We start from the raw sequence: 17,574 nt of genomic DNA on the forward strand, positions 1-17,574 counted from the left end.
CATTTTTGGGTCAAGCTTAGGCCTAAAATTTTGTTAAGAACGGACCCAACCCATGAACAATTCTATTTGTAAATAATTAGTCCAAACTTGTTTTAAGTTGCCCATTTTGTTCTTTTAAAAATTTTAAATATATTTATGTTATTTTAATTTAATATTTAATAGGGTGATCTACATCCAGAGTCACTCTAAAATCGAGTGTTATTTAGCCTATTTAATAATTATATATAATTTCATTTGTTAAACTTTTATATACATGTATCTTAATATTTTATTAATATTTACATTATAATATTATGTATTATTATAGATTTAATTTTATGCCTTATAAATACCTTCACAAAAGTTATGTACTAAAAATTACCTAATATATAAAAAAACATAATAAAAATTGAAAACAAACAGAATTGAACTTGAACTTGATATTTTAAGCGGTCCTAATTTTTTTAAGCGGTCCTAATTTTTTTGTCTAAATTCTTTTAAAATTTATGAAGACTTTCAGACTAAGATAAATAACTCGAGTTATGAATAAATATAATTACAACACAATTTAAATAATAAAACTTAATTTAAATCAAAATTATTTCAAAAAAGCTATTTTTAAACACCAAATAATAACATGTTATGTTTTTCTAGTAGCTTTTGAGTTTTTTCAATAAATTATATATAAAATCAAATTTAAACTAATAAAAAATATAAAAAATAAGGATCAAAATTATTATTATATCAATTAAAAAGGTGTAAACAACAACAAAAACTTCTCCGTGACCAAATTTAACCTTTAAATTTAAGTGGGATACTTATTATTCTCTCTCCTCGAATTACAATTTACAACCCTAATTTTTTTGTTCATTTGATTTGAAAAATCTTTTCTTTCGTCTATCATCATCTTCCTCCTACCATCGTCCCTGCTCTCTCTGCAAAATAGTTTTTTTTCCTTCTCATCTCAGTTCTCGCCCACCGCCCTGTCAAATCATTTTTCTTTCTTCTCATCTCAGTTCTCACCCACCGCCGTGTCCGCTGGTTCTTTCCGGATCTGACTCGTATCCCGTGTCGGATCGTGAAGCATGGCATCCAAAGATGCTGACCCTTCGCTCGGGTATTTGACCCGTAAAGACACGGAGGTCAAACTCCCTCGACCGACCCGTGTCAAAAATAAAACTCCTGCACCAATCCAGATTACCGCCGAACAGATCCTCCGAGAAGCTCGAGAACGTCAAGAGGCGGAAATCCGACCGCCTAAGCAAAAGATTACGGACCCAACTGAACTCGCCGACTATCGCCTCCGCAAACGCAAGGAGTTCGAAGACCTAATTCGCCGCGTTCGGTGGAACCAAAGTGTTTGGATCAAGTACGCCCAATGGGAAGAGTCACAAAAGGACTTCAATCGAGCGAGGAGCGTGTGGGAGCGCGCACTGGAAGTCGATTACCGGAACCACACATTGTGGTTGAAATACGCCGAAGTGGAGATGAAGAACAAGTTCATCAACCACGCGAGGAATGTTTGGGACCGTGCCGTTACGCTTCTCCCGCGCGTGGACCAGCTTTGGTACAAGTACATCCACATGGAAGAGATGTTAGGGAACGTCGCCGGAGCTCGCCAGATTTTCGAACGCTGGATGTCGTGGATGCCTGACCAACAAGGTTGGCTTTCCTACATCAAATTCGAGCTCCGTTACAACGAAGTCGAACGCGCCCGTGCAATTTACGAACGGTTCGTTCAGTGCCACCCCAAAGTCGGAGCTTGGATTAGATATGCCAAATTCGAGATGAAGAATGGGGAGATTGTACGGGCTAGGAATGTGTACGAACGTGCGGTGGAGAAGCTGGCGGATGAAGAAGATGCGGAGCAGTTATTCGTTGCATTCGCCGAATTTGAGGAACGGTGTAAGGAAACGGAACGAGCTCGTTGTATTTACAAGTTTGCTTTGGATCATATACCCAAAGGTAGCGCAGAGGATTTGTATAGAAAGTTTGTGGCTTTTGAGAAGCAATATGGAGATAAGGAAGGGATTGAGGATGCCATTGTGGGGAAGAGGAGGTTTCAGTATGAGGATGAAGTCAGGAAGAATCCATTGAATTATGATGCTTGGTTCGATTATATAAGGTTGGAAGAGAGTGTAGGCAATAAGGGGAGGATTAGGGAGGTTTATGAGAGAGCTATTGCTAATGTTCCTCCAGCTGAGGAGAAGCGATATTGGCAGAGATATATTTACTTGTGGTGAGTTTTTGTGTGCCTAATGGTTGTATGCTTGGTTTAATATTATAGTTCTGTACTAACCAAATTATGGTTTACTTGTAATTTAGGATTAATTATGCTTTATATGAGGAGCTTGATGCTGGGGATATGGAGCGGACGAGAGATGTGTACAGGTATCTTTATGTTCTTGCAATGGATTTATGGTTCTGTTGGTTGCTACTGTTGCTAAATTGCAAGTGAAATAATTGCTTTACTAATAAATCTTGTCAACTGAACTCTGCAAGAAATTTCCCAGTTGCCTACTATTTGAATGTTTGCATGTTTTGGTTTCATGTTCTGCTAACAGTCCATTTCATTACCCTGTAATGTGCCGATTAAAAGGGAAAAGGAAAGAAGAAAATCTAAAATTTAACATTCGAAGTTAGCTTTGTTGAACCTTTTTTCTCATTGAGTGTTCTATTTCTTTGTGTTATCAGTATCTTTGTTCTTTTCATGGTAGTGTTTTTGTTCCATATTTCCTTGTTTTGCATTGGTGCCTCTCTTCTGGTTTATTTGTAAGACAGCTCATTATATCTAAAATGTCATGAGAAATGATGTTGTATAAAATAGAAAGAACACATTTCAGCATTTGCATTGTTTCCCTTTGACATGAGTTAATGTATTATCATGGGATTATATGGTGGTGGTTTTATAGTAGTCAGTAGGTAGTGAATTATTGTTACATTTATAGCATACATCAAAATGTTATTTTGATTTTTATCTTGTCTCCCTCATCCATAGACATATGGTGTATTCTAAAGAATCATTCAGTTTTTGCGTGTTTTTCACCATTCGTATTTGTGGTTGGTTAAAATAGACATTGAGTAGTTCCTTATTAATTTAAAAATTATCCAGGGAGTGCCTTAAGCTTATTCCACACGAGAAGTTTTCTTTTGCAAAGATCTGGCTTCTTGCTGCACAGTTTGAAATAAGACAGCTCAATCTCAACGGTGCACGGCAAATTTTGGGAAATGCTATTGGAAAGGCACCTAAAGATAAGGTAAATGTCCAGCTTATGCTGAAAGTTTATAAATTTGACTACTTTTAACATGAACTTTTCTCATTATGTTGTTTTGTTCAAATTCAGATATTTAAGAAGTATATTGAAATTGAGCTGCAACTTGGTAATATTGACCGTTGCCGAAAACTGTATGAGAAGTATCTGGAGTGGGCACCTGAGAACTGCTATGCATGGAGCAAATATGCTGAGTTAGAAAGATCATTAGCTGAAACAGAGCGGGCAAGAGCTATTTTTGAGCTTGCCATCACACAACCAGCTTTGGACATGCCGGAGTTATTGTGGAAGGTATTTACCCTATGAGCAACTGTTTTATGTTGTTTATCTTTGTGATTGTATTTACTCTATTAAGGTAGAAGCTATTACAACAAGTTCTGGGTTTGGAGGGTGAATTACTTGTCTTTTTGTTGGTAATGCTCAATAATTTTGTCTTATTGCTTCATAATTCATCCAATAAGTATTTCTCATCTCATGATTAATGTTTCTCTAGTGAAATGGCTGATGATTATCTGGTGAAAACTTCATTTTATAACTAGTTGCATGTTTGCTAGTAGATATATACATGGTACTAAAATTTGGACAGTGAAGGGGTGTCTTTAAGAGTGATTTCTCCATTTCTCATCGTATCTTTCTTGACTGACAGTTTTTAGTCTCAAATAATATTCAATTCTAATGATGTTATGTGGTAATGCTTCATATTCTTTGTTGACAGGCATACATAGATTTTGAAATTTCTGAAGGTGAATATGAACGAACTAGAGGATTGTACGAGAGACTATTAGATCGTACAAAGCACTTGAAGGTGTGGATTAGTTATGCAAACTTTGAAGCCTCTGCAATGGAGGAGAATGATGAGAGTTCGGACTTGCCACAAGATGGGGTTCAGGAATATAATCATGAAGCAAAGAAGGAATGCGTTCAGCGTGCAAGAAGTGAGTTCGGACCAATCCAATTTTTGCTGCCTGTTATACATTTACTTTGATTATGTATTAGTATAACCAATTCTTACCTTTTATTTGTCTATTTTTATCAGGAATCTTTGAAAGAGCAGTTAACTATTATAGAACGTCAGCACCAGAACTGAAAGAAGAGCGTGCTATGCTCCTGGAAGAGTGGCTTAAAACGGAAAGCAGTTTCGGTGAGCTTGGTGACATTAGTGTAGTCCAGTCTAAGTTGCCTAAAAAACTCAAAAAGAGGAAGCAAATTACGAGTGAAGATGGTGGTGTTACCGGGTATGTAACTCCTTATCATTTACTTCTTTTCTTTTGCAAGTTGCTTGGATCTCTCATGTTACTGTTTTGTGCTTTCCCTTCATCTTTAGTTGTTTTCTTGAATCAAACAATTAGGAACTGTGGTATAAAACCATTGAACATGCAAGTCAACATAGTTTCCCTATGTTTCATAGGACAATTCTGCTGTACACTCGGGGTGTGTACCCAGCAATTTAACCTTTTACCAGTATTTCTAATTTATACCAATACGAATATTTCTAAAAAAGTGAAATATTTTTGTGCACGCAATACCAATATTTTTAACAAAAAATGTTAAATGTTTTGGTAAAAATTAGATATTTGTGTGCACGTCAGGGAAGAATTTTCGTGTTCCCTAGCCCCTTAAATTGAGAATTTCTTTTTCTTTGTTTTGTCTACTACCATAAAGGGTCTACTTGTATTTTCCTCATTTCCATTAATTATTTTCTTTTCTGATTTCACAATTATAAGCCCCCATTCGAACAAAATTACCCTCCATTAGAAAAATGAACAAATTAGTCTTTGTACATTAGACCAAAGAGCATCCGGTCCTTTTATTAAAAATTTCATTCATTTTTTATGTTAAAAATTGGTCCTTGTACGTCAGCATGAGGTACATATGACATATCACATGTAACTGTTTGGTTCTTTCGTTGGATGCCAGTTTTTAACGGGGATTAATTTGTCCAAATTTTTTTAGTAAAGTGGGCAAAATGCAATCTGACTATTGATATAGGGACTTCTATGGTACTTATAACGCATGTCTGTGTTTTGCTGCAAAACTAAATGTTGAATCATCTGGCTTGGCAGGTATGAAGAATACTTCGATTATGTATTCCCTGAAGAAAACCAGGCGACGAACCTCAAGATTTTGGAAGCTGCATACAAATGGAAAAAACAAAAGATTACTTCAGATGATGATTAGGATGATGATATGTGTATTGTAACCCTTTCTTTTGTCGCACTTCCAAATGTATACAAGCATGTGCCCAGCTTAACTGCATAATTCTTTAGTGCCTGGATTTTGTTATGCTGTATCTGTGTTTTGGAAAACAAGCTTTTGAAGGGAACTGTTATGGGAGAAGATCTCTTGTAATATGAAATGAGTTTAGTATTCTTTTAGAAATCTTAGTTTACACTGAGATTGATCTATGATCACTGGAATCAAGACTAATTCATTGCTATTGCTACTTGTGACTCTTATATTTTCTGTACCAAAATATAAGTTCGAGCATTATATAGTCTAGGTTTTTAACAGGATAGAATTAAGTTCCAAGTGCTTGATGGAATTTCATTTTAAAATTTTATCTTGATTTTGAAATAAATTGCATTCTTGTATTTTATTTTTTAAACAGATAATATACTTCTTGCCATCTAAGTTTATTTTTAAGGTAAATTATTCCGGTAGTTATTAAATTAGGGTAAATTTTCGTTTTTATTTTTAATTAAAGAAGTTACAATTTTTTATATTTTTTTGTCAATTTCATCTTGATCATATATATAAAATTAAAAAAATAATTTTTAAAAATTTTGAAAATTTAAAAAACTAAATAAAAGTAGATAAAATATTCAAAAATAGACAGCGAGAAAATTAAGAAAAAATGTTTTTAAATCCTCCAAATCTCTGTATTATTTGCATAAAAATATTCAATACTCATACTTTAGAAAATCATTAAAGAAAATAAAAATATTAAGTTCCTTCATAAAAATATTAAGTTACTTCACGTAGCATTTTTTATTACAAGAAAAGAAAAAATAAAAATAAAGTATAGTATGCATTTCAATTTTGAAAAACAATTTAAATAATTTGAAAATTTGAATTGAATCTAAAAAAGAAAAAAATTGTAGTATATTTTGTATTTTTTTTGTTAAAAAAAGATATTAGAGTTTATTTTACAACCCTCTATAATATGAATATGAGTTCCTGATGTTCTTTTTAAGGGTATGGAATTTAACTTGATGATATTACTAATTTAATTTTGAGAAAAGCCTTATTTACTGTTTGACCTTGAGTTATATCATTTCTCTCATATACCAACTTAAACTTTTTTCTTTTTTATTTTGATATTTAAATTATAATTCCGTTACACGTTTTGGCCATTGCCATTAGCAATATTAAAAAAAGCAACCGATCAAAACACACCACGTGGTGTGGATTGATTGTGCATGATGGTGTGGATGATGACGTGGTAGTTGAGCGCATTGATTGTGCATTGACTAGAAAAAATATTGTAAAAAATTTATTAAAAATCATAAACAATTTATAAAAAAAATATTGTAAATAATTATTAGATATTGTTAAAATTTGTAAAGATGTTGTTGAAAATTATAAAATAATATTTAAAGTTGCAAATAATTATTAAAAAATTGTAGAACTTATTTAAAACTTATGAATAGGTGGCATTTAAGTGACAATTTCATAATTTTAAGATATTTTTATAATTTTTTAATCAAATTATATGTTGTTACTATTTCAAGACTGCGAATTTAAAAACAGTAATGCCAAAATAAATCAAGAAAAAAAAGTAAGTGACAACGTAAAAATCTCCTCGTATTCTTTTGGAATTTGTAGAGAAAATTGAAGAAGAATTATTTGATTTGTTAATTATTTACAATATTTAATTTCTTTTTTAGAATTTTTATTTTTATTTTCGATTTTTAATATTTTTTAATATTTTTTGGGTCCGGTCAACGCTGTTAGACAACTGCATCATCGTCCACTTCAGTAGTCAATGGGGACATGTGGCGTGTTCTGATTTGTTGCTATTCTTTTTAACATTGGTCACAACAGGGTTAAACAAGTGTAATGGAACTATAGTTCAGGTGGCAAAATAGAACAAAAAAAACTTAGGTACCAATTTGAGAAATTTGGGTATAATTCAAGGCCCAAATAGTGATTAAAGCCTTTAAGATACACTGAGGAAGCACAATGATGTAACTTTTTTTTTGTTATATGTTATTTTCAATTTGTTATTAAACTCTTTTGAATGGTAATTTTCTTTATTTCATATAGATATTATTTCTTCAACAACATCTTTTCGAAATTTTATTTTTCTAAATTTTTTATATAGAATCTTCTATTTTTAAATAATTTTATATAAAATTAAGGTAAAATTGATATAAAATATAAAATTCGGGGACTAAAATTACCATACCAGCTAAACAATGTCACTTAATAGCAGGGTGACAAAAAAAAATTGAAAACAGTAGTGATTAAGTTGTAATTTTTTTAATTAAATGACTAAAACGAAAATTTAGAAATAGTTAAGTAACTAATGGTGTAATTTACCCTTAATTTTAATATAAAATTTTGTATTTGAGTTTTTATTTTCCAATTAAGTACTTAATATCTTTTTTCCCTACTACGGTTTTCTTTTACCAGCCATATTTAATTTGAGTTCAACTACCTGCTTAAAAAAAAATAAACTTGCTCAATTTAATCCATCTTACCTCCATCTTCCCTTCAATTGCCATTCAACGTTCATCTTAAATTTGAATTTGAAAAATCAGACCGTTCAACGTTCATCTTATATTTTGAATTTTGAAAAACCAGACCGTTGCTCACCTCGTCAGCCCCTCTTTAAAAAACCCACCACCGCTTTTCTTCATTTATATCAAAATCAAGAGACACATTTCTGTAGCTTAAAATTTTTCCCCTTCCCCCCAAAAATGGCGGATACAGCTGTTGTTGTTGATGTGCCAAGGAAATCAAGAAACAATGGAAGAAAAGCCTTGAAACAGAAGAACTCATCATCATCATCATCAACAACAACAACAACAAATGAAGCCAATATTTTGGCACAAAAGCTCTCACAGCAGCTTTCCCCAACGCAGGCTCCTTCTCCGATGAAATCCGATCCGTCGAAAGAGAACCACGACGGACTCTCTCAATCTCTCAAAGGAAAAGCCGCGGGCAAAGGGAAACAGAGCAAGAAATCTTTCGAGAAAGACTTGCAAGAAATGCAAGATATGCTTCAAAAGCTAAGGATAGAGAAAGAAAAGACCGAAGAGTTATTGAAAGAGAAAGATGAAATGTTGAAGATGAAGGATGAAGAGATTGAAAATAAAGGTAAAGAGCAAGAGAAATTGCAATTGGAGCTGAAGAAATTGCAGAAAATGAAGGAATTCAAGCCTAATATGGTAAAATGTCTTTTTTGTTTTGTTTTTGTTTTTGATTTTTTGTTTTTTTTTTTACATTGGGTTATGCTTTATATTTCTTTTTAGTGATTTAAATTTTGGGTTTTATTTCAGAATTTCGCAATTTCGATGAACAAAGGAGGAGGATTTGAAAAGAAAAGGCCATCTCCACCTTACATTTTGTGGTGCAAAGATCAATGGAAAGAGATAAAGAAAGAGAATCCCGAGGCTGATTTCAAAGAAGTTTCGAATATTTTGGGTGCGAAATGGAAGACGATCACGGCCGAAGAAAAGAAGCCTTACGAAGAGGTATATCGAGCCAAAAAGGAAGTGTATTTACAGGCCATTGCGAAAGAGAAACGCGAGACGGAAGCCATGAAACTCTTTGAAGATGAACATAAACAAAAGACAGCAATGGAGTTATTGGAACAATACTTGCAGTTCAAGGAAGAAGCTGAGAAAGAAACCAAGAAAAAAACCAAGAAAGAAAGGGATCCCTTAAAGCCTAAGCAACCCATGTCGGCTTTCTTTTTGTTCTCCAACGAGAGAAGGGCGGCTTTACTCGCCGATACCGGAAGCAAGAACGTTTTGGAAGCGGCGAAAATCGCGGGCGAAGAATGGAAGAACATGACTGAAGAACAAAAAAAGCCTTATGAAGAGGTAAAAATGAATAAAATGAACAAATCCTATGTTTTTCTTTAATTTAAGATCACGTAATCTCATTTTTTGTTACGGATTTTTGTAGATAGCAAAGAAGAACAAGGAAAAATACATGGAAGAAATGGAGGTTTACAAGCAGAAAAAGGAAGTAGAAGCATTGAATGTTAAAAAACAAGAAGAAGAGATGATGAAACTACAGAAACAAGAAGCACTTCAATTGCTTAAAAAGAAAGAGAAAACTGATCATATCATTAAAAAAACCAAAGAGAAACGTCAACAAAAGAAGCAGCAGAATTCAGATCCTAATAAACCTAAAAAGCCTGCATCTTCTTTCCTTTTGTTCAGCAAAGAAGCAAGGAAAACTCTGGTACAAGAACGACAAGGAATCAACAACTCTACACTTAATGCCCTGATTTCAGTGAAATGGAAGGTATGTTATCATCCTAAAATCACCAATTTTGCAATTTTTAAACTTTTTTTTTGTTTAATTGATATTGGGTTTGTGTTGATTTTTTTGGGTTTGGATTTATTAGGAGCTTAGTGGAGAAGAAAGGGATGTTTGGAATGCGAAAGCAAGTGAAGCCATGGAAGTATACAAGAAACAAATGGAACAATACAACAAATCTGCAGAGGAGAAGGAGCAGCAGCACTAGTGAAAGACTTTTTTTTAATGTTGATGTTTTAAGTGTTTTGTCTGAACATCAATCCTTTTGATGATGATTTGATTAACATTTTCTGGCTGCAATTATTATTTCTTTCAAGTTTCAATATTTCCCTCTCCTCGAGTAAATTTAATGCGAATTTTCTCTCTCATATTTAATGTTATCTGCATATGAATGGGGACAGACAATGATGGCAATCACGCTTTGAATTTCTCTGGATCGTGGTAACTCAGAACCTACACGTTTTATTATACCGCGTGTACCGACTATTGGAAAACCAAACATAAGCTCTTGTAATAGAAAAAAGAAAAAAAAAATCTCGTCATCTACTTCTTTTTTTGTTTGTTTGTTTTCGAGAAAATAAAATGGAGAAATTCCAAGAAAAACGCGAACAAAAGAAAAAGCAAAACTCAGAGGGCAATAATCTTATATGGGATTGCGGTAGCACCCTTTACGACTCGTTCGAATTCAACGCTTTCAATCGACAGCTCAACTCAGCAATAGTCCATTCCAGAACCATGTCCATGCCTCATTTAGAACATTGCGCTCCTCTTCCGCCGACACCGTCGAAGCTTTCTCGATCCATTGAGAAACTACTCAAATCCACGTTCAAGTTCAGACCAATTTGCAGTTGTTCGTCTGTTTTGTTGCCGGAAAAAAAGATCGAAGAAAGAGCATTACGTTGTTTGCGACAAGATAGGCACAGTGAGATACGGGAAGTCTCCAACGTTGATTTAGGAGGGTTTTGTTCGACTCAGATTATAAACTCGTGGGTTGTTAAACTTTAAGCAACTGCTTAATTATAAATTAGCATGTCTTACGTACTAATATATTTATGAATAAACAAAGATCTGTTATCAAATTTGTGAGTCGGATGTTTTTGTTTCTCTATGTCTGGTATGATATAAAATATATATTATATTTTTCATGTTTAAGTTTTATATGATTATTAGCTGAATCACTTTAATCAAGATTAATTCTTTTATTTTTTATTTTTATTACAAAACTAGTTTTAAATACATGTTGATATTATCGAATCATAATATGTTAAAAGGATAAAAATATTTATTTTCTCAACTTGATAATTTTTTTTTTTGACCTTTGAATTCTTTTATACGTTTCAGAACTTAAATAAGCTTTTTACCATTTTCGTTGGCTACCTCCTGCATCACAACAATTCCACTAATCGCGACTATTATTTTAACAAAGTAAAAAATTTGCCTTGAAAAATGCATTTTTAGAGATAGAAAAAAAAATACATTTTACAATACGTGTTTTTATTACAGCATCAGTAAAAACGCATTTTATAAAATATATTTTCTTTTCCCTCTAAAAACATCATATATCGATAAATTTTTAAAAGAACAATACACTCAGGTTTCGTTTGTTTGCTTGTATTTTGTTCTCTGGAAAATATTTTCATCATTTTTCACCGTTTGTTTGGTGGAAAACAAATTCCAATTGTAAAAGTTTTTTCCAAAACACGGGGAAATGATGCCTTCTTCTAGGAAAATGTCTTACATTTTTTTTTCGGTAAGACATTTTTCAAAACACGGGAAAATGACACATTCTTCTCCGCTTTCCTCTTCCCCTTCCGCTTCCCCTTGGGTTGCAAATCAGTGCCATTGCCAGGTACCCTGCTTTATATTCTCTCTAGTCTACCTATTTTTATCTCTTCGATCATTCTGATTTTTGTTATCTATCTATTTTTTTTTCAATCTCTTAGCAAATTTGTCAGGTACCCTACCCCCGCCCTAAATTTCTCAAGAGCTGCGCAATTTCGAAGAACGACAACAAGAAAGTTTGGTCAATGACCAACACTAGGGTCAGTGTTAAAGATGCCGGCAGTACGGTTTCAGGTTTGAGCCAAAACTTGAGGTTGTACGTACAATTTTCGGCTCAGGTGAAGTGAGGATCGAAGCCTAGCAAAAACGAAGAGGAGAAGCAGGATTATTACGTGAATATGGGTTACGCTATTCGGACCTTGATAAAGGAGTTCCCGGACATCTTCTACTGAGAGCTCAGTTTTGATATTTACAGGTTCGGATTCAATTTTCCCACATTTAATTTCTTTGAAATGGAGTAAATAATTGAGAATTCTGTAAAATAAATTCAATTTTTCGAAGTTTTCCTTGTTCATCTACTAATTTTGGATTCTCATTGTTAAATTCAAAAAAAAAAAAAGAAGGAGAAAGGGTAAAATGAAAATGGCGTAGGTTTAGGCCTTGCCTTCTTCACGGAAACAAGAGCATCTAGAAGTTGGGAAGCGCCAGGTACATCTTTTGGTTCTTAATTTTTTCCTTTTATCGGTTGATTTAATGGTTTCTTTCTGTTTTGAAATACGATTTTCGATCTGGTAAATGGTTTGGTTACTATAAAGTCAGCTATTTTGGATATCGATTTTGGAATAGGACAGAATTGGCGGTCTATTTTGGTATTTTCATATATGATCTGTAGTATATTTGCATTGTCTTGCAATTATTTGGTAGATCATGTCCGAAATTGATGGTATATGGAATTAATTATTTTGTTAGATTACACCTTTTGGGAATTTCAATGCTTTTATGCCTTAAATCTTTGCAATTGCATAAGGTGATGCTATTGGAGCTAAAAATATGACCAATGTTTTTTGGTTTTTCTTCTTAAATTAGATTTGAGAGTTCATTTTTATCATTATGTGCTTTTGTTTGTATTCAAGCTAGAAAAGATGAAGAAGCTTCATTGCATTTGACACTTTTATAACAGTGATTTCAGATGAAGAGTGTATTTAAGTTGCATAACGATAGCATTGCAATTTAAGGTTGCCTATATGCGTTTGTGTATGAGTGAAGTGTCTTATTTCTACTTCTATTTTATGATGTGTTGAATCTATTTTGGTTGTTTAGAACTCTTCTTCTGATTTTTTTCAGTAGTCATTCATGTTCTACTAACTAGGTCTGGTAAACAAAAAGAACTCCATTCTACATTTCTATGTTTTGTCTTTGAATGTTGTGCCTTTTACATAGTTTGAAAAGTTAATATCCTCCTAAATCGTCCATTTAGTTGATTGGATTTTGTATAATTTTTACTCTGGATTTATGCTTATGATAGAAGTTTTCAGTTAGATTTTATTACATAAATGGGTTTTTGCAAATGAACAAATAATTATTTAGAGTATTTTTATCAAGTACTGTTACAATTGATCCCTCCTTTCTTGTAGCTGGAGGAATTCCGCAAGAAAAAAACAGCCAAGAAGGCAGCATCTACCTCCCAAACCAATGTTTTTTATAACAGCCTAATTTTCAGTGGTATCGGGAATAGAGATTTGAGATCACCAAATCCGACGGGTGAGTTAAAAATTTAATAAATTAATATCTATGAGTCAAATGCGAATATAAAAGCATTTTTGAATTAGTGAATTTGGTAATTTAAAAGAATTAATTAGATAAATTGGGTCGAGAATGAGGTATCGAGACCTCGACTTCATAAATCAAGCCATAAATATTTTTAGAAATATTTATGGAGTGTTGGTGAGGTAGTATTAAAATTTAGTCAGAAAATTTTGACGTTTGGGTGGTTAATTAAATAAAAAGAACTAAATTGAAAAGGGTGTAAAAGTTGCTAGAAGGATTAAATAGCTCAATTGTCAAATAAGGAAGGACCTAAAGTAAAAATAGTCCTAAAGGAGATATTTTGGGCGGCAATAGCTGAGAAAAATCAGGAAATGGATGAAATAAGGGCAAAATTGAAAAATTGCCAAAATTGGCTAAATAAAAATGGGACTAAATTGGAATATCTAGAATTCTCTTCATTTCTCTTCATATTCATCAGCTGAAAAACAACCATGGAGGAGGGTTCAAGCTGGTTTTCATACTCTAGCTTCATGTAAGTTTAATTCTTGCTTTCTCCTTGAAATTTTTATGTTTTGTGACTTTTACAACTGGGTCCACTTGTTGAATTCATTAGTTTTTGATTCTATGAAAGAAATTGAAAGTTGCTATGAATATGTGCTGGAAGTATATGATGATTTGGCATGGAATTAGAGCTTTAAATTATTTATATGCTGATTTTATTGAAAGAATTGAATAGAAAGTGAATGTTTGGGACCTAATTGTAAAAGAGTTTGAAGTTAGATTTTCATATGGAAATTCTGAATTTCAATAGTTATGAAATAACTTATAATGTCTAGAAAAAGTGTTAATTGAGAAAATTATCTTAATTGAGGGGTTAATTGAGTAAGGACTGAATTGTATGAATTGTGAAATTTGGGGCAAAATGGAAATCAACATTTTGCACTAAAACTGTTTTAGACAGCAGCAGTAGTCTAACTTTGAAAAATCACTAAAAATTATAGAAATTGAATTAGAGGATGAATAAAATATGAAATTAAAGCTTATTGAGTCTAGTTTCTTATAAAAGAAATTCTGTAAGCAATGGAATTGTAAATCATGAGATACAATAACTTTTGTGAGACAAGGTCAGAATGATTTCGAGTTCCCCTGTTCTGACTTTGGAAAATCATAAAAAATTGGATAAAAATAATTATGGGCTTAAATTTATATTTTTATAATCCTGAATGAGTCTATTTTCAAGAGAAACAAACGAGGACATCATTCAAATCCTGTACAAGAATATAATTAATTTTTAGTGAAGAAGGGCGGAACTGTCAGACAGCAGAACAGGGGAGACTTTAATGAATAAACTGTATTAATTGGCCCAACCAAAAAATATTAAATTTTTATGGTAAGAAGGTATATGAGTATAGTTTCAGAGAAAATTATAGGATCTTAATTTTGAGTTCTGTAGCTCAAGATAAAAATAATTTAGTGACTATGACACAGATGGACAACTTGAATATTCACATAAGTAGATAGTGAAAATTATGGATAATGTTACCTACAAGTGTGTTGTTTATACTAAGGATGTGAAATGGAGAGGAGGAGGAGGAAAATATGTATGAATATTCAGCTAGCATGGCTAATTTGTATGTTTTTGGCTCAAGGACTAAATTGAATAAAAGTAAAACTTTATGGGTAATTTTGTAAAAATGTCGAAAATGACTAAATTGAAGGGAATGAATTTTTTTATTATCTAAATTAATAAATTGAATGAAATTATCAATTTAAGATTGGGTGAAATTTGGGAATATGGTAAATTACCAATATGCCCCTAAATCTTGGTATTTTTGCAATTTAGTCAGGTAGGTTCGTATATCTTGCATGAGCATGTAAATATGAAAATTTAAGTATTGTATCGTATTTTATATGATATTTTGAATTGAATATATGAAAAGAATGTTACATGAAACATGAAAATGAATACTAAATAATATAAATTAATTGAAATTATTCTGAAAATCTCGGTAATGCCTCGTATCCTATCCCGGTCTCAGGTACGGGTATGGGGTATTACATTTTTGATGTTAGCTTAAATGGAAAACAACAATTAAAAATAACAATTTCTGAAGTGTATTGCTTGTAATAACAATTTATAAACATTTTTTGAAGTGTACTTTTTGATGTCTTGTAATAACAATCTACCTCCCTTGAGCGAGTTATACTACTTGTAATAACAATTTCCTTACTAACACAAATAAACATTTTTTGAAATGTACTTTTTGATGTCTTAGAAATATGACATTATAAGTATCCATGGTTATATTTAACTCATCTGATGCAATTTGACATTCCATAATATATGCAATTTATTACTAGTCTATGTTGTTCTATCCATAACAACCATGATATAATGGATGAGTATATTTGTATCCTTAGATCTATGTCTTATGTTTACCATCTTGTCTTTTGGTGTCCATGAACTGGATCTAGGCTTTGTTGGATATAAGAGGCATGGATAAGGAGACTCTTGAGCATTTTAGTGATAATGCACTGTTTTATATTTCAAGCCTAATGTCATGTTGGTTTCTTAAAATAAGCTAATACTAATGGTTGGTCAAACAAGTTGAAGAAGCTGTTGAAACGAAAACACTGTTGTATGTTTTGAAGCTTCTAATATGCTCACACAGATAATTTGATGTCGAAAACTATAATTTAAAACAACTTTTATGAAATATTTTCAAGAAATCTGCCAAACAACAGAAAATATTTTACACAGATTCATCCAAACACCAGAAAAATAAATCATTTTCCAGAAAATATTTTTCGAAAAATATTCTACTGGCAAACAAACGGACCCTTAATCAAATTTCATTTTTTCTCAGCATAATGAGTAAATCAACCCCAAAATATTAGTTATATCAAATCAAAGAGCAAATTAATTTATTCTATTATGAACTTGATTCATTCATCTTGTTAAAAATTTAATATATATATGTATGTTTAAACACATTACATGTAATTTTTCGATTATTCTTTTAATCACATCAATTTTTAATAATAAAATGAATAAAAATTTTCTACTAATATACCCATTTTTTAAATAAATGAGACAAAATCCAATCTCTAACTCTTAACTTAAAAATTTTTGATTATATACTAAAAATTAATCTAAAATCAACATTCAATTTCATTTCATTTTGATTTTGATTTTAATTTTTAAAAACAAAAATATTACGAATTATCTTTAATATTCAATTCAATACGACATTATTTTTTTTGTCAAAAATCAATCTCAGCTAAACCATTATCATTTGAAAATGTTAAATTTCGCCATTGAATTTTTCCAATAGAATCTCACTTCCTTAATAGCTTAAGATAGTGGGATGATTTATGTATTATTCTCCATTACATAATTTCTAAATATTAAAAAAATAATAAAATTTAACATTCTTTTCCGATAATATGCTTCAACATGATTGCATGCATTTGCTTGGTGGGCAAGCACTTTGATTCTCATCAACAATAATCAACGAAGCAGAAGCAAAGAAACCTGTAAAATGGATATTGCCGTCAAGGAACTCATTCTTTGGCTGATTCTTCATTTATACCCATTTTCACGTTTCGAATATGTGCCTAAACATTCCAGTACTTAAAAGAATTGTATACAACAAATCTCGAACGCATGCTCGCACTTGAATAAGTTGATAGAATTTCTTTACGAAATGAAGTTGGCCGATATGAGAAAGTAGATTCAAAGGGTGATGTAACATAATGCAAGAGGAACCTCACTTTTCTCTATGCCTATATATTAATGGCTGCATTTACATTGCTAAATTCAGCAGGCAACCTAAGAGAAGCTCAAGGCTGACTATAAATCTTATCTATTGCTATGGCTACTGAACAATGTGTGCGCCCTGTTGAAAAAACCCTACACGAAGGGAAACATGAACACCATCCGAGCAGTGGCCAAACTCAGGTTCATAAGGAGAGTAAGGGTGTGAATCAATCACATGGGCACAACCAACTGAGTCATGACACACCCAAAACACATGCCGAGTCCAAGACCGTGAGCCATGGTGTCCATGCTCAGCAACATGTGGCTCAAAGCACGGCCATGCCTACAACTTGCCATGGAAAGAAGGAAAAGAAGATGAAAGACAAGAAGGAGAAAGACAAGGACAGGAAGGAAAAGAAAGAAAAGAAGGAAAAGAAGACCGAGAGCAAGAAGAAGCCTGAGAAGGAGAAGAGTAAGCACAAGAAGAGCAAAGACGACAGCAGCAGTGACAGCGACTAA

At 32.4% G+C, this 17,574-nt stretch overlaps 3 protein-coding genes and 1 long non-coding RNA gene across 4 annotated transcripts; all 4 read left to right on the forward strand.

Moving 5' to 3' along the window:
- The first annotated feature begins 767 nt into the window (after positions 1-767).
- LOC107924173 (crooked neck-like protein 1) lies at positions 768-5,688 on the forward strand. Its single transcript, XM_041080512.1, has 7 exons — positions 768-2,218; positions 2,305-2,370; positions 3,092-3,236; positions 3,324-3,542; positions 3,967-4,186; positions 4,288-4,486; positions 5,315-5,688. The coding sequence occupies exons 1-7, from the start codon at positions 1,065-1,067 to the stop codon at positions 5,427-5,429; spliced, it is 2,118 nt and encodes a 705-aa protein (XP_040936446.1). The 5' UTR covers positions 768-1,064; the 3' UTR covers positions 5,430-5,688.
- Positions 5,689-7,938: 2,250 nt separating this feature from the next.
- On the forward strand, positions 7,939-10,071 carry LOC107924645 (high mobility group B protein 6). Its single transcript, XM_016855181.2, has 4 exons — positions 7,939-8,644; positions 8,756-9,301; positions 9,387-9,731; positions 9,835-10,071. Exons 1-4 carry the CDS (start codon positions 8,174-8,176, stop codon positions 9,952-9,954), a joined length of 1,482 nt encoding a protein of 493 aa, XP_016710670.2. The 5' UTR covers positions 7,939-8,173; the 3' UTR covers positions 9,955-10,071.
- Positions 10,072-11,209: 1,138 nt separating this feature from the next.
- LOC107923805 (uncharacterized) lies at positions 11,210-16,236 on the forward strand. Its single transcript, XR_005904720.1, has 4 exons — positions 11,210-11,595; positions 11,690-12,003; positions 12,149-12,236; positions 13,163-16,236. It is a non-coding gene; the product is annotated as an uncharacterized lncRNA (long non-coding RNA).
- A 933-nt stretch (positions 16,237-17,169) lies between these two features.
- LOC107923477 (protein PXR1) lies at positions 17,170-17,574 on the forward strand. Its single transcript, XM_016853675.2, has one exon. The coding sequence runs from the start codon at positions 17,170-17,172 to the stop codon at positions 17,572-17,574; it is 405 nt and encodes a 134-aa protein (XP_016709164.2).

This window comes from Gossypium hirsutum, chromosome A11 (genome assembly GCF_007990345.1).
Source record: "Gossypium hirsutum isolate 1008001.06 chromosome A11, Gossypium_hirsutum_v2.1, whole genome shotgun sequence".
Classification (NCBI taxonomy): Eukaryota; Viridiplantae; Streptophyta; class Magnoliopsida; order Malvales; family Malvaceae; genus Gossypium; species Gossypium hirsutum.

Bases quoted from the DNA above. Each gene is read 5' to 3' on its own strand.
- LOC107923477 (XM_016853675.2), top strand. From the start codon at position 17,170: ATGGCTACTGAACAATGTGTGCGCCCTGTTGAAAAAACCCTACACGAA.
- LOC107924645 (XM_016855181.2), top strand. From the start codon at position 8,174: ATGGCGGATACAGCTGTTGTTGTTGATGTGCCAAGGAAATCAAGAAAC. The intron at 8,645-8,755 runs GTAAAATGTCTT...GTTTTATTTCAG, and splicing joins AGGAATTCAAGCCTAATATG to AATTTCGCAATTTCGATGAA. The intron at 9,302-9,386 runs GTAAAAATGAAT...GGATTTTTGTAG, and splicing joins AAAAAAAGCCTTATGAAGAG to ATAGCAAAGAAGAACAAGGA.
- LOC107924173 (XM_041080512.1), top strand. From the start codon at position 1,065: ATGGCATCCAAAGATGCTGACCCTTCGCTCGGGTATTTGACCCGTAAA. The intron at 3,237-3,323 runs GTAAATGTCCAG...GTTCAAATTCAG, and splicing joins GAAAGGCACCTAAAGATAAG to ATATTTAAGAAGTATATTGA. The intron at 4,187-4,287 runs GTGAGTTCGGAC...TATTTTTATCAG, and splicing joins ATGCGTTCAGCGTGCAAGAA to GAATCTTTGAAAGAGCAGTT.